Source organism: Penicillium chrysogenum, assembly GCF_028827035.1.
Source record: "Penicillium chrysogenum strain IBT 35668 chromosome Unknown utg000004l_segment0_segment0, whole genome shotgun sequence".
Classification (NCBI taxonomy): domain Eukaryota; kingdom Fungi; phylum Ascomycota; class Eurotiomycetes; order Eurotiales; family Aspergillaceae; genus Penicillium; species Penicillium chrysogenum.
Genome location: NW_026622752.1, coordinates 3,786,007 through 3,799,075, shown reverse-complemented (window position 1 = coordinate 3,799,075; position 13,069 = coordinate 3,786,007). Strand labels below are relative to the sequence as shown.

Sequence of the window (13,069 nt, the reverse complement as noted above, 5' to 3'; positions counted from 1 at the left end):
GGGATGAGGGGGATCAGTCACCGGAGTCCTTTACTCCTTTGGGAGCGACGATCCTCTTTCCCGATCTGGTCAATTGCCGTATTCCAAGTTCGGGTTGATTTTCATATCGAAAGGTCGAGGTCAGTCCCGAGGTCCATAACAGATGTTGATAATTTCCATATTCCGAGAAAAAAGAATTAATCCAAGTATGTGAATAGATAAAAAAAAAGGTAATATAAAAAAAAAGAGCTGAATACTCATAAGGCCCCGAAACAGAAAAACGCTCTCTTTGCTCTTTGCTCTTTTAGCCATACTCCCCTCCCCATCCATGGACGGGTCTTAAAATCTCAGATCTGCATTGCATTCAGACCATAGCCACTAGTCCTCTCAATCAAATCTCAAATCATCTAATTGCAAAATACAAACACCCCCGACAGCTAGTTTACTGCTGAGCCTGCTGAGCCTGGAGGTAGTTGTATGCGCCGTAAGCGATGGCGCCACCGATGAGGATGACGGCGTAGAGACCGACGCCGAAGCCGGAGGCGGAGGAAGAAGACGAAGAGTCTGTGCTGGTGGTTTGCTTGGCCTTGGGGGAGGGGTCACCGGGCTATTTTGGTGTCAGTATTGTATTGGTGCCCATGTGATTGTGTGGGGTTAGGAGCCGAGGGTAGAAGGGGAACACATGGAGTGTGGGGAAAGGGGAAACGGTGTATTGAGTATTGAGGATGTTGGGATATTTTGTGCTTTGGGGTGCGTACCATGCGCTTCACGTTGCCGACGAGCATGCCGTCGTCGAGGAGAGCGCGCGCCTCATCGCTGTGGCCGACGTCGTCGAAGGCTTCGGTGCAGTCTTGGCCGGCGAGGTCGAGGAGGACTTCCTCGCCACCGCTGAGAGTTGTTAGCTGGTTTGTTCTGGGGTTTTGATATGGGGTGAAGCGATGCGAGATGAGGGGAGAGAATAGGCCGAGGTGGCCTTTCCTTTCTCTTTGGCTCTTGTTTTTGTCTCTCTCTCTCTCTTCTATTCTCGCTCGCGCTTGTTCTTTGCTTCGGGGATTGGGATGCTACATCCGGTGGTAGTGGATATAGATATGAAGACAACGTACGGGTGCTCATTGGCGAATGTGGTGCAGTCGTAGACCTTGTCGTTGATGATCAGGTAGAGATCCTTCTTGTTGTTGTGCTCAGAGACCTCCTGCAGGGTGAGTTCCTTGACTTCGGACATGGTGAATTGGGGTATCTGAATGTGATTGCTGTTGTCAGTGAATTTCTGTAAAGACTGGGCAAGTGAAGAGAGTGGGTGTGTTTGGATGTTGAGTAGAATTGGCGATAGATAGGAGAAAACGGCGAGAAATGTTGGGAGATAGGAAGTTGACGACTTACGGGGTATTTCGGGAGAAATAGAAAGTCCAAAAATCAGCTGAGAGTACAAGAACAAGAGGAAGAGAGATGAGAGAGAGGGGAGAGAGGGGAGAGGGGAGATAGATGTGTTCTCCAGAAAGAAGAGGAAAAAGAACCAACATTGTCGCTGGTACGTGCGGCTGGGCGGTCTCGACGGGTGGGGCCCAGGTACCGGGGGACTTTGATGCCGTGAATTACACCCGGCTTATAAGAGGAAAAGGGAGGGTTCTAATTGGATTTATATTAATTCTAGGAATTCGATCACTTTCTATCTTACTGTCTGTCACTCCATGTATTTATGTATCTATCTGAATCTGATAATATGTATGTGTATGTTGTGTTAGATAGGGTCTGGACGAATCAGGGGCTGCTTATTAGAGAGGAGATCTGGCCTTGGTTTATGTACATTTCTTAAATTCATTAATCTTTAATTCTTTAGATATGTTAGCGGGCTAGTATAGTACTGTAGTATAGTATAAGCCATAGTCTAGAGTCTATAGAATATAGTACATAGGTATATAGTATAGAAATTCAACTGCCTAACAACTCTGCCTGGTTAACCGTAACCTCGGGGATCAAGTCTCGGGTAGCACCGTCGGGATCCGCTTTCCGCTGGGCGGAATTAAGAAGGGATATACAATAACTACTACCTAGGTAAGAGGTAGGAAGTATGAAGCACCAGGTACCTAGGTAGGTACTAGACTGTATAATATCCATTATACTATGTGCATAATAATATATACCCAAAACCTCTATCCAATCGTGATCATGACAATGCTAGAAACCAAAACGCTCATTTCGCTGGAACTCGTTCATAAAACACAATGTACGCCTGCTCGTTCTGTAACCGGTCCCGCGTCCGAAGCTCCCGCGGATTGAAATCCGTGACCCGATCGTCATCGAACTTCCGCCAGCACTGCCGCTCCGCATCGCGGACCAATGAGATGTAGTGTCCGCTGCCCATCGAAGACCCAAGATGCCGCAGCACAGCAAAGGCATCGTAGGTAAACGGTGGGACCGTGGCGCCGGTGGTGGGCGGCATGCCGGGCTCCGGAGGGGGAGGGGGAGGGTGAGAAATCACAAAATCGTCCATCCGTAGACCGTGAAGCGGGAATTCGATGGGGGTGTGGATCTTCCGTGCGCTTTGGGTCTTGGATGCAGAAAAGCGCTTGAAGTGGACGACTAGAATCTGGGGCGCTCGCGTGATGATGATCTGCTTGGTTGCCATTCGCTTGCATTTACAGTGTGGGCACTTCCAGACCTCGTCGCCGCTCAGCATCTCCTCCTTGCAGTAGCTACGGAGACATTGATAGATATCACCGGCACCTGTGGGTGGAATTTCAACGCTGATACTGTAGAAGGCCTCGTAGGTAGTGGAGGTTTGGTGGCAGGTCGTGCAACGCAATCGGCTAGCATGTTGTCCCGCGAATAGTGACGAGATAAAAGACTCCTCGCGGTGGCAATAGCGGTCCCATTCAATTCGGGAAACCTTGGTCATTGGCATCCGCTCTCGTTTCATCTCCTCCGAAAAGGTCAGAGGTCGAAGCGGCGTTCGCTGCCAGTTGATATTGAGATCTTCGTGGAGGCAATCTACCACAAAATCGAAGAATTCTTTGGCATCTTGCTGCCGGTCAATGGCCCATTCTCGATTCAAGCGTCCGCAGAAGTTCCGGAACGAGGTCGGCATGATGACCTCAATATCGTTCTTCCATAGCGACCGGGTCAAGTTCGCATAAAGTCCCGGCATAACGCCCTGAGACCCCTTCCAATTCTTTTGTACATAATAGCGAAATCGGTTATCGATGAAGAACCTACTTAGTGGGATTGTTGCACTGAGGCATTGTATGGTGGAATTCATGTAGCACGTCACACCGAAATTGGTCAATCCAGTCCGCGGAAGTTTGATGCGATCTAGGCGAGAGCTTGGGGCGTACAAGGCCGTCCGATTCGCAGAATTCTGTCGTTGCAAATGAGGCTGGATCTGTCGTCCGTCGGAGACGCCACTATAGCTGGGACGAGGCACAGCAGGGGGGTGGTCGAGAGGGGGCCACTGACATGTGTGCAGCATAATTCGGAGCTGCGGCAGGGGGAGGGCGGGAATCCACCTGTGTCATGGACTGTGGAACATCGTGCGGTTCAGGGAAACGACGCAAGAAAGCCTCATATGTCTGAACAAATGGACTTGGAGGCTCTGGTCCCGTCTCCTCAGGTTCCTCCGTCAGCGCATCTTCCTCAGCGTAGGTGCTCGGGTCAATCTCCTCGACTTTGGATTTCTCCATCCACTCGGACAATTCCTTCGAATTCAAAGGAGTGAACTCGCGTAGTCGTCTCTTTCGAATTTCAAGGCTTGAATTCGCACTAGCCATGGTGGGCACTCTCCCGAGGGGCCGACCAGGTCTAGGCACGGGCTTTCTGGCCTGCAGAGAACTCATGACGGCGGCGGTTGAGGATGTTGCAAGGGATTGCTGCCCTAAAAGATCGATCCAGGCATCCAGTCCACCAAGCAGGAGAGCCGGAGGCCGCCCAGCCTTCAACGGCTTGTATGCATTGAACTCGTAAAGTGTATCGTGAAGAGCCCGCAGATGGGGTGCCGATGTCCCCACTGGCGAGCCAGCAAGATAGCTGACTGAATCGGCGCTTTGGTCATAGTAAACCACAAGGTCGTACTCGTTCCGTTTCTCAAATAAGGCCTGCTCATGCTCCGGTGAAATAACGAGTCGCTCCTCTAGTTCTTCCGCTGACACATTCTCTTTCAGAATCACAGGTTCTATGCAAATAATAGACTTTGCATATACGTGACCGTTATCATACTGGTCTCGGGTTCGAACATCGATCAGCAACACATTGAATTTCCGCAGATTTTCAAGGAGGCTCTGTGCAGTTATAGTTGTGCTGTACGGCAAATCGGGTGAGTTGCTTCGCGTCTCCCGCGCCGAATTCAACCCATTGGGCGTGAGAGATCTATACGGATTGTCATCCAAGCCTCCCCGGGTTGGACTGACACGTGGCGAGTTGCTGAATTGTGAGTATCTTAGATTGCCTGAGCGTGTGCTCTCGGTTGACCGTCTAGGTGGGTTTGAAGTGGGCTTTGATGGCACGGTGAAGACAGGGCTATAGGCCGGGTCCGGGGCACGTGGTAACGACGTGTTAAGCGGAAGCTTCGGTGGGATGGTCGGCACATTAGATGAAGATCCCATGCTGCGAGGTCCCAATGGCCGTCTTGGCGGTGGGGAGCTGTATGCCCCCAGGGGTACGTTCGACGGATGAAGTGGGGTCTGCCCTGCAGATCCTACAATCGGGCTTCCCGGCCCAGCAGCACTTGCTCCCAACCCATACTGGTTAGAAGGCGGAGAAGAAGACGCCTTGAGTTTGGCAAAACGTTGCGCAAGCATGTCATCTGGAGGACTGGAAAAACTTTGCGAATGTGCCTCTGCCTCGGGCATTCTTTGATACTGAGTCGGACTTGGCATTCTAGCGAAGTTTGTTCCAGACTCTCGATTCTCACGGCCCCGTGGCGTGGCCGGGGGTTGTTCTGGGGATCTGGATGTAAAGATACCGGTTGGCTGCATGCCACTGACCAAATTATCCTCGATGATGTCCCGCTTGATCGCATCCATAGTGCCTTGTTTGGACCGCACCGCCTTCAATAGATCGGCAAACTCCTTGTACCAATCAGGGCGTTGGCTGGCGGTTCGATAATCTGGATGATGGGGGATCAGATTGATAGTAATTTCGGAGGCGCGAAGGTACTGGACGTAGGCTTTGTCGTTGTAGTCGTCATCTGCAAGGCTCCTGGCCTTTTCGATTGCATCGGCGGCCGTTGGCAAGAGAATATTAAGCTATGATCCCTGTTAGAAGAATTAATTCTTACGATTGTCAGTAAGTGCGGCACATACCGGTGTAGTATCGTTAACATTTAACGCAGCAGCCTGGTCTTGCAGGTCTTTAATATTTGGGAACCGAGGTCGCCGCGGTGGGATGAGAGGGGTCTTGGCCTTGGGATAGGAATCCGGTCCGTTGACTTTTCCGCTGGAATTCATGTCATCCCCCACCGAGTAAGGACGCCGGCTGTCCTTCCCCGGTGGCATTTTTGGGGGGAGATGGCAAAGTCGCCGCATCGGAGGACATGGTAGATCCAGGCAGCGACAAGCGGACTTAACGCATCGTTATGCTCAATACCAGTAAAACAAAGAGAGCACAGTCAAACCACTGGCGTAACCAATCCGCCCAAAAGTTGACGGTTCGAATTGCAAAGACAATGAAAAAATAGAGTAAAGAGGACAGATCCAGGGACGCAACCTTGGAATGCGGGATGCCTCTGGGGTAATCAGATGACAATACTTCACCGCCTCCAACCTATGACGCCAGGGGCTTAGTCACTATTGAGGTGCCTGGAAGCTCCTCCTCCGACTTTCCAGCCTGATCTTCATATTTTACTGCATTTAAGTGTCTTGGCTCTCTGCAAGCTGCTGTAACCTGTGTTTCTTGGATATTACACGCACATCGGGTGTTTCGCCTTTACTATGGCAGGCTGGTTCTCTTCAACATCGCCGCTCGATGAGCAAATCGAGCGGGCGACAGCTTCTTCCCTGTGAGTTTTGATTGCCGCGTCATTATCATACCCATATGTACCGGGGCTGCGTACCTGGATTGTCTAAAATAAATGATCACTTGGCTAACCCGCTCATAGAGAAGACATTGCCCTCAATCTGGAAATATCGGATATGGTTCGATCGAAGAGCGTTCAGCCCAAGGATGGGATGCGGTCTTTGAAACGACGACTCGAGAATAGGAATCCCAATATTCAGCTGGCGACATTGAAGGTGAGACGTTGCTCCCCGTTGATGATAGGCTTGGAACAAGCGCTGATAAGCCTGCCCCTCCAGTTAACGGATACATGTGTCAAAAACGGAGGCACCCATTTCCTGGCCGAGATCGCGTCTCGGGAATTCATGGATAATCTTGTCTCATTGTTGAAATCCGAAGGCGCTCCCCTTAATGCCGAGGTCCAGGGGAAAATATTGGAGCTTATTCAGAACTGGGCTATGGCTGCACAGGGCCGTATGGATTTGATGTATTTGGGGGAGACATATCGCAAATTGCAGAATGAAGGCTACCGATTTCCACCGAAGACAGAAATGAGCGGCAGTATGCTGGAAAGTAGCGCAGTGAGTGTGCCTCAACCCTCCGCTCTGAAGCAGAAGCTAATTTGTGAATCTGCCTCAGCCCCCAGAGTGGATCGACTCTGAAGTCTGCATGCGATGTCGGACTGCCTTCAGTTTTATGAACCGCAAACACCACTGCCGTAACTGCGGTAATGTTTTCGACGCCCAGTGTTCAAGCAAGACCATTCCTTTACCGCATCTTGGAATCCTGCAGCCAGTCAGAGTAGATGATGGATGTCATGCAAAATTGACCTCCAAGTCATTTGCGCCACCGGGAATTTCGGATCGATCCACGTTCAAAAACAACTCTATCAGCAAATCTAACACAATGGAACCTCGTGCTGGTAAAGCGGATACGGGATTCGATGAGGACCTGCGTCGGGCGTTGCAAATGAGTCTTGATGAAGCCGAGGGCAGGGGCCCTTCAGGATTTGTACCGCAGACAGGCAATGCTCCAGAACCCGCGAAGACTGCCCCGCCGCCGGAGAATGCGGACGATGAAGATGCGGACCTCAAGGCTGCGATTGAAGCATCCCTGCGTGATATGGAACAACACAAGCAAAACCATGCAGCCGCATTGAAGAACGTGCCCACTCCTAGTTCTATCTTGCGCGATTCCTCTAGCACACCCACCCCATTGCCTAAAAATCCATATGAACTAACCCCTGTTGAAACCGAGAATATTCACCTCTTCTCTACACTGGTTGATCGGCTCCAGCATCAGCCGCCGGGCACAATTCTCAGAGAACCGCAAATCCAAGAGCTGTATGAGAGTATCGGTGCGCTTCGACCAAAGCTGGCTCGGAGCTATGGAGAGACCATGAGTAAGCATGGTGAGTTCAGCAGTCTTACCCACTTTATTTATTGAGCCGCGAGCTAATCGTCATAGATACATTATTGGATCTCCATGCCAAGCTTTCTACGGTTGTACGTTACTACGACCGGATGCTGGAAGAGCGCCTGACAGTTGCCTATTCTCAACACACCCTTGGCCATGGAGCTGTGCCTGGGGCGGCGCAGTATCCAAATATTCAGCCAGCGTTCCCTGCTCACGCGCCTGATACCCAGGGCGGAGCCGAGAATTTCTATCATGGAAGTCAATTGGACAGCTCTCGCCCACCTACTACCATGTATGCACCGCGGCAAGTGAACGGCGATGGGTTCCAAGGTCTACCCACCTACTCATCACAACCTCAACACGGGGCTCCCACAAATGAGTCTTACGGTCATACATGGGGTGGAAATACCTACCCGACCCTTGGACCACCTTCACCCAGCAACGGCATTCCAAATAATTATACCAATACCCCAGCACCAAGCGCCCCGGCTCAATATTACGCAGGACCACACGACCAAGACTCAGCCAAGTCACCCGGCGGAGAAACCTCATATCAGCCATCGCCTATTATGCGCCGGGACTCTCAATACCAGGCCAGTGCGCTTCCCAGCGGCCCTACCCCCGTGGCCGAGCAACACACATCTGCCGGGTATGTGCAATCGCCAGGCTATTCTGTGCCGCCTACTGCGCCAGCACTGCATCAGCAGGCAACTGGCCCTTCTCAGTCTTACTATTACCCGTCACAGTCCCAGCCTCAACAACCTCATAATGCTGTGCCATCTGCCTACCCTTCAATTAACGCTGGGCAACCGGGGTCGTATGCACAGGAGACTCCGCAACCGCCTTACCAGCAACCAGCACGGCCAGTGGAGGAAAACCTGATTGAGCTATAGCGTAGTCACAACTCTTTTTTTTTTTCCTTTTTCGCCGGCGTTATCTATGGTTTTATCTGTTTTATCTGTTCGTTTTCTTTTTTCTTTTTCTTTTTTTCTTTTTCTTTTTTCTCGCCCGATGATACCTGAAGACTTTTAGCAGATTGAATGTGTAGCTTGCAGTGGGAATGGAGAGGTCTCAAGTATACACGAACAGACATCGCCTATTTTTCCAATACCTGTGCCAAAAGGTACTTTGTCTTAAATTATTCTTCCTGCTATTTAGTCACGGGACTAAATCGTCCTAGATTGTTCCATTTATACCATTTTTGGCCCAGAAGTGTTGTCTCTGCCTTAGGCATTCCACAATATTGTTACCCGCTCCTTAATCGCCGAAGACAGCGAGATCACCCTCTCTCTTCTTCACTTCTCTAATTTGCCCCCGGATTTCTCTCCTGTTCTTCTTTTCGCATTTCATTTGATTCTTCATTCATTATTGGTGGCCGTTAAAACCGGTGTAACCCGGCTTCTAATAATTGAGTCTTCATTGCTTTTTGCCTGCATGCCCACTCTAGTCTGCCGTGAGACGTCTTGATCAACTTGCCTCGGCCAATCCCCACATTCTATGCCCCGAGAGCACAGCTGATTACCCGCCTGTGGCTCCTCTGCGAGCTCTTCGCTTACTGCCATGCCTACCTCTAACGTCTCAAATACCTCTTCCCCTGTCAAGCGCCCGGGTCTCGGTCGCCGTGCAGTGTCGTCCCATGCAGTCGTCACGCGCGCCAATCCTAATGACCTGTCGCTGTCGCACACGCAGAAGCCACCTTTACACCATAAACCTCACCGCGCCCATGTTGTCGGTGCTCACCGCAATCACCACCGCAACCCCTCTACCGGCAAAAACTTCAACAAGCTCCAACGGTTCCAACTAGCTCCTGAGACTACTGGGCGGCATCATCAGCGGAAGAAGTCGGCCCCCGCAACTCCAGTAGCGAGCCCGAAGGACAGCGGACACGTTCGCTGGGATAACGTGGATGATCATACAACTAATCCTTCCATGAAAAGAAACTATTCCACTCCTGTGTTACGACGGAATCCATCAGCCGTTGGGAAGAAAGCGTTGGTGACGGAGCGTCCAACTTCCAGCACGATAAAGAAAAAGACGGTCGGCTTTGAGCTGGGGGATGACGAGACCGACGACGCTGAGTGGGAAGATACCACGCAGTCACCCGAAAGTACGAGGCGCAACTCGGTGGCACCATCCAATCCCAGCGCAGATAATAGTACCGTTCTTGTCGACCACCTTACGTTTGTGAAACGACCATATCCTCAAATGCCTCGAGCGACCAGTCTCCCCGAGTCAATCACCACTAAGTTTGTCCGAGAGCGTACTGAACAGGATGAGGATAAGGATGAGGAAGAGGAAGCTGAGCAGCAGGACTCGGAAGAAGAGGCCGAGGAGACTAGTCAGCACACTGAACAGAGCGACATAGCAACCCGCCTCCTAAGCCCTAAGCGCTCATCCAAAGCGCCCCCTGCCATGTCCTCTATCTCGGCTATGGTGAAGCCAGACTCCAAGAATCTCAATCCCGCAGCGCGTAGTAGCGCATCTCTCAACCTGGCTGCTGGCCAGGACAACGCTCGGCGGACATTCTCTACAGCCAGCATGGGCAGCATGCCTGGCTCTCACCCGCACGCCACCTCATCTTCTATGGAAGGTGGAGTCTCCAAGTTCATTTTGAACAACAAGAATAGCATGCAGGCATCTTCTCGCACCGATTCAGACCCAAATACCCCCTCGTCGTTCCTCCCGCACTATCACCCACAAACACCACCCTCTCCGAACAGTGCGGCGGCCAAGTTGACCGCATCTCCTGCGCGGCCGCGTGGTGCTGACCTGCCATCTCGCACACAACAGAAGCTTTGGCTTCAACGTACTGCCACGCTCAATAACTCTCCTCCCGATAACCATGGAGTGACTGCAGCAGTTCCGTCATCTGCCATTGATCCAACATTTATTGCCGCTGGCCACGGCACTTATGACGCCGGCAGGGGGCTCAACGGCGACGGTCGAGCTGGTGCAGGACACGACAGCGAAACCCGTCATATCCGCAAGGCGTATGAGAAGACATCCCTGGAACTGATGGTCGTGCGGCGTTTCCAGTCTCCCACCGGCCAGAGCTTTGCTCGTCTGCGTCATATTCTCCGAGCCAACAAAGCGGCGCAAGGATCAGCTCTCGGCAAACCAGTCAAATCAGCACCCTCACTGCCCCTGCTACAGCAGGGCAAACGGCACAGTCGTCTTAGCTCCAGCCCTGCATCTAAATCCCAACCACGTAATCCAAACCCCGCCTCTGATCCAGCGACAAACGAGCCTATCAATACTGCAAAGGCCGCCAAGTCTAATGATCCATCTCATCGCATCCTCTCCACTTCAGCCGAAGCTTCGCGCGATGTGAGTGGTGACAATGACGAAGAATTTCAAATTAACGACAGCGCCATGCTGATCCGCCGGATGTGGGAGAGCCGAGAAGTCGCCATCCACGGCTAATTTATTATTTTTCACCCCCTTTATGTTTATGACGGTTGGCTCTCTATTGTTGGGCGTTTGCATTCTGGATTTTCATCAAAGCGATCAGGTTGAACTAAATTATCTCTGTTATTTTTGCTCTTTTGCCCTGCATTCTTGCTCCATTATGTTGATATGAGTAGCCAATGCCACAAATTTAGATGGTAATCACAACCCACTACGCCCAGTATGCCCACTCAGTACTTCCAAAACAAATCAGCTGCCTGGGACTGGCCCCTGTCGGCTGGTGGGCATCCGGGGAAGGGCTGAATGGCCTGACCTGATGATTAATCGCCAATCCTCCCCTCCTGATTTGCCCTACAAAACCCTAACTATATAGCCTCATACGAAGCACTCCAGACTTCAAAGCTCTTTCATACTCCCATTACGTGTCGGATCAAAAGAAAATCATGGATCTTGTCCCATTGGTAGCAGGTCAGATCCTGTGCATTGCATACTATACCACCGGACTCGTTCTGGTGTCAATCGTCCTCAATGTGATCAAGCAGCTCGTTTTCTACAACAGAAAGGAACCACCTGTTGTCTTTCACTGGGTTCCTTTTATTGGAAGTACAGTCGCCTATGGCATGGATCCGTACCAGTTTTTCTTCGCTTCTCGTGCCAAGGTGTGTATATCGTGCAGCTCTCGATGTTTTCAAAGTCAAAGACAACACCTACTAACAAACACCCCTAGTACGGCGACATCTTCACCTTCATCCTGCTCGGCAAGAAAACAACGGTATACCTCGGCGTTGAAGGCAATGAATTCATCCTTAATGGAAAGTTAAAGGACGTCAACGCCGAAGAAGTCTACGGCAAGCTTACAACGCCCGTCTTCGGATCTGATGTTGTCTACGACTGTCCCAACTCCAAACTTATGGAGCAAAAGAAGGTATAACTCCTTCTGATTACCCATCACACCTCCCATATCCAACATCTAGAGCTAACACCCAACCCCCTAACCCAGTTCATCAAATACGGCCTAAGCCAAGAAGCCCTAGAATCTTATGTCCCCCTAATCGCCGATGAAACAAGCGCCTACATAAAATCATCCCCCAACTTCAAAGGCCAATCCGGCACCATCGACCTCGCCGCCGCCATGGCCGAAATAACCATCTTCACAGCAGCCCGCACCCTACAAGGCGAAGAAGTCCGCTCCAAACTAACCTCCGAGTTCGCCGAACTCTTCCACGACCTCGACCTCGGCTTCACCCCAATAAACTTCATGCTCCCCTGGGCACCGCTCCCGAACAACCGCAAGCGCGATAAAGCACACGCACGCATGCGCGAGATCTACTTTGAAATCATCCAAGCGCGACGGGAAGCCGGAGAAGACAACGTCGACTCCAGGGATAAGGGCAAAGGCACAGACATGATCTCGAACCTTATGCGCTGCGTGTACCGCGACGGGACACCAATCCCAGACAAGGAGATCGCGCACATGATGATCACGCTGTTGATGGCGGGTCAGCACTCGTCGTCTGCGATTAGCTGCTGGATTCTTCTGCGACTTGCCTCGCAGCCTGAGATGACGGAGAAGCTGTATGCGGAGCAGATCCAGAATTTGGGCGCTGATCTCCCGCCGCTGCAGTATAAGGATATGGATAAGCTCCCGCTGCACCATAATGTGATCAAGGAGACGTTGCGGATCCACTCGTCTATCCATACGCTTATGCGGAAAGTGAAGAATCCGATGCCGGTGCCTGGGACGGAGTTTGTTGTTCCGTCGTCGCATACGCTGCTCTCTTCGCCTGGTGTTACGGCGCGGGATGAGCGGCATTTCCGTGATCCGTTGCGGTGGAATCCGCATCGCTGGGAGAGTCGGGTTGAGGTTGAGGATGCTTCTGATACGGTGGATTATGGATATGGAGCTGTTTCCAAGGGAACGCGCAGTCCGTACTTGCCGTTCGGAGCTGGTAGACATCGTTGTATTGGTGAGAAGTTCGCCTACCTTAATTTGGAGGTTATTATTGCCACGCTTGTGAGGGAGTTCAGGTTTTTCAATCCTGAGGGCAGGGAGGGAGTGCCGAACACGGATTACTCGGTAAGTCATTTCGGTTTCTTTTGGCTTGGGTTGAGGATAGGTGGCTGACTTCTTGCTATGCTAGTCTCTCTTTTCGCGTCCTATGCAGCCGGCAATGGTGCGATGGGAAGCCCGTTCATAGGGTTGGAAACTGAATGTTGTTAATTTTTAGTCTATTCTCGGCGAATTAATTTTGATTGTGAAAGAAAGGTGCCCAAAATATTC

The 13,069-nt window shown here is 51.3% G+C and overlaps 5 protein-coding genes across 5 annotated transcripts; 3 read left to right on the top strand and 2 right to left on the bottom strand.

Moving 5' to 3' along the window:
- Window positions 1-421: 421 nt before the first annotated feature.
- N7489_007392 (cytochrome b5-like heme/steroid binding domain-containing protein) lies at window positions 422-1,201 on the bottom strand (the record flags this gene model as incomplete). The annotated part of the gene is made up of 3 exons (XM_056713142.1): window positions 422-586; window positions 738-867; window positions 1,083-1,201. The coding sequence occupies 3 exons, from the start codon at window positions 1,199-1,201 to the stop codon at window positions 422-424; spliced, it is 414 nt and encodes a 137-aa protein (XP_056566857.1).
- Window positions 1,202-1,908: 707 nt separating this feature from the next.
- Window positions 1,909-5,465, bottom strand: N7489_007391 (putative ubiquitin C-terminal hydrolase; the record flags this gene model as incomplete). The annotated part of the gene is made up of 4 exons (XM_056713141.1): window positions 1,909-1,989; window positions 2,201-3,427; window positions 3,483-5,216; window positions 5,274-5,465. The coding sequence occupies 4 exons, from the start codon at window positions 5,463-5,465 to the stop codon at window positions 1,909-1,911; spliced, it is 3,234 nt and encodes a 1,077-aa protein (XP_056566856.1).
- Window positions 5,466-5,900: 435 nt separating this feature from the next.
- On the top strand, window positions 5,901-8,273 carry vps27 (ESCRT-0 subunit protein VPS27; the record flags this gene model as incomplete). Its single annotated transcript, XM_056713140.1, has 5 exons — window positions 5,901-5,968; window positions 6,068-6,200; window positions 6,264-6,545; window positions 6,604-7,375; window positions 7,432-8,273. The coding sequence occupies 5 exons, from the start codon at window positions 5,901-5,903 to the stop codon at window positions 8,271-8,273; spliced, it is 2,097 nt and encodes a 698-aa protein (XP_056566855.1).
- A 667-nt stretch (window positions 8,274-8,940) lies between these two features.
- On the top strand, window positions 8,941-10,803 carry N7489_007389 (uncharacterized protein; the record flags this gene model as incomplete). The annotated part of the gene is made up of 1 exon (XM_056713139.1): window positions 8,941-10,803. The coding sequence occupies one exon, from the start codon at window positions 8,941-8,943 to the stop codon at window positions 10,801-10,803; it is 1,863 nt and encodes a 620-aa protein (XP_056566854.1).
- A 428-nt stretch (window positions 10,804-11,231) lies between these two features.
- Window positions 11,232-12,986, top strand: N7489_007388 (cytochrome P450; the record flags this gene model as incomplete). Its single annotated transcript, XM_056713138.1, has 4 exons — window positions 11,232-11,447; window positions 11,516-11,713; window positions 11,789-12,865; window positions 12,930-12,986. The coding sequence occupies 4 exons, from the start codon at window positions 11,232-11,234 to the stop codon at window positions 12,984-12,986; spliced, it is 1,548 nt and encodes a 515-aa protein (XP_056566853.1).
- Between the last annotated feature and the right edge of the window lie 83 nt (window positions 12,987-13,069).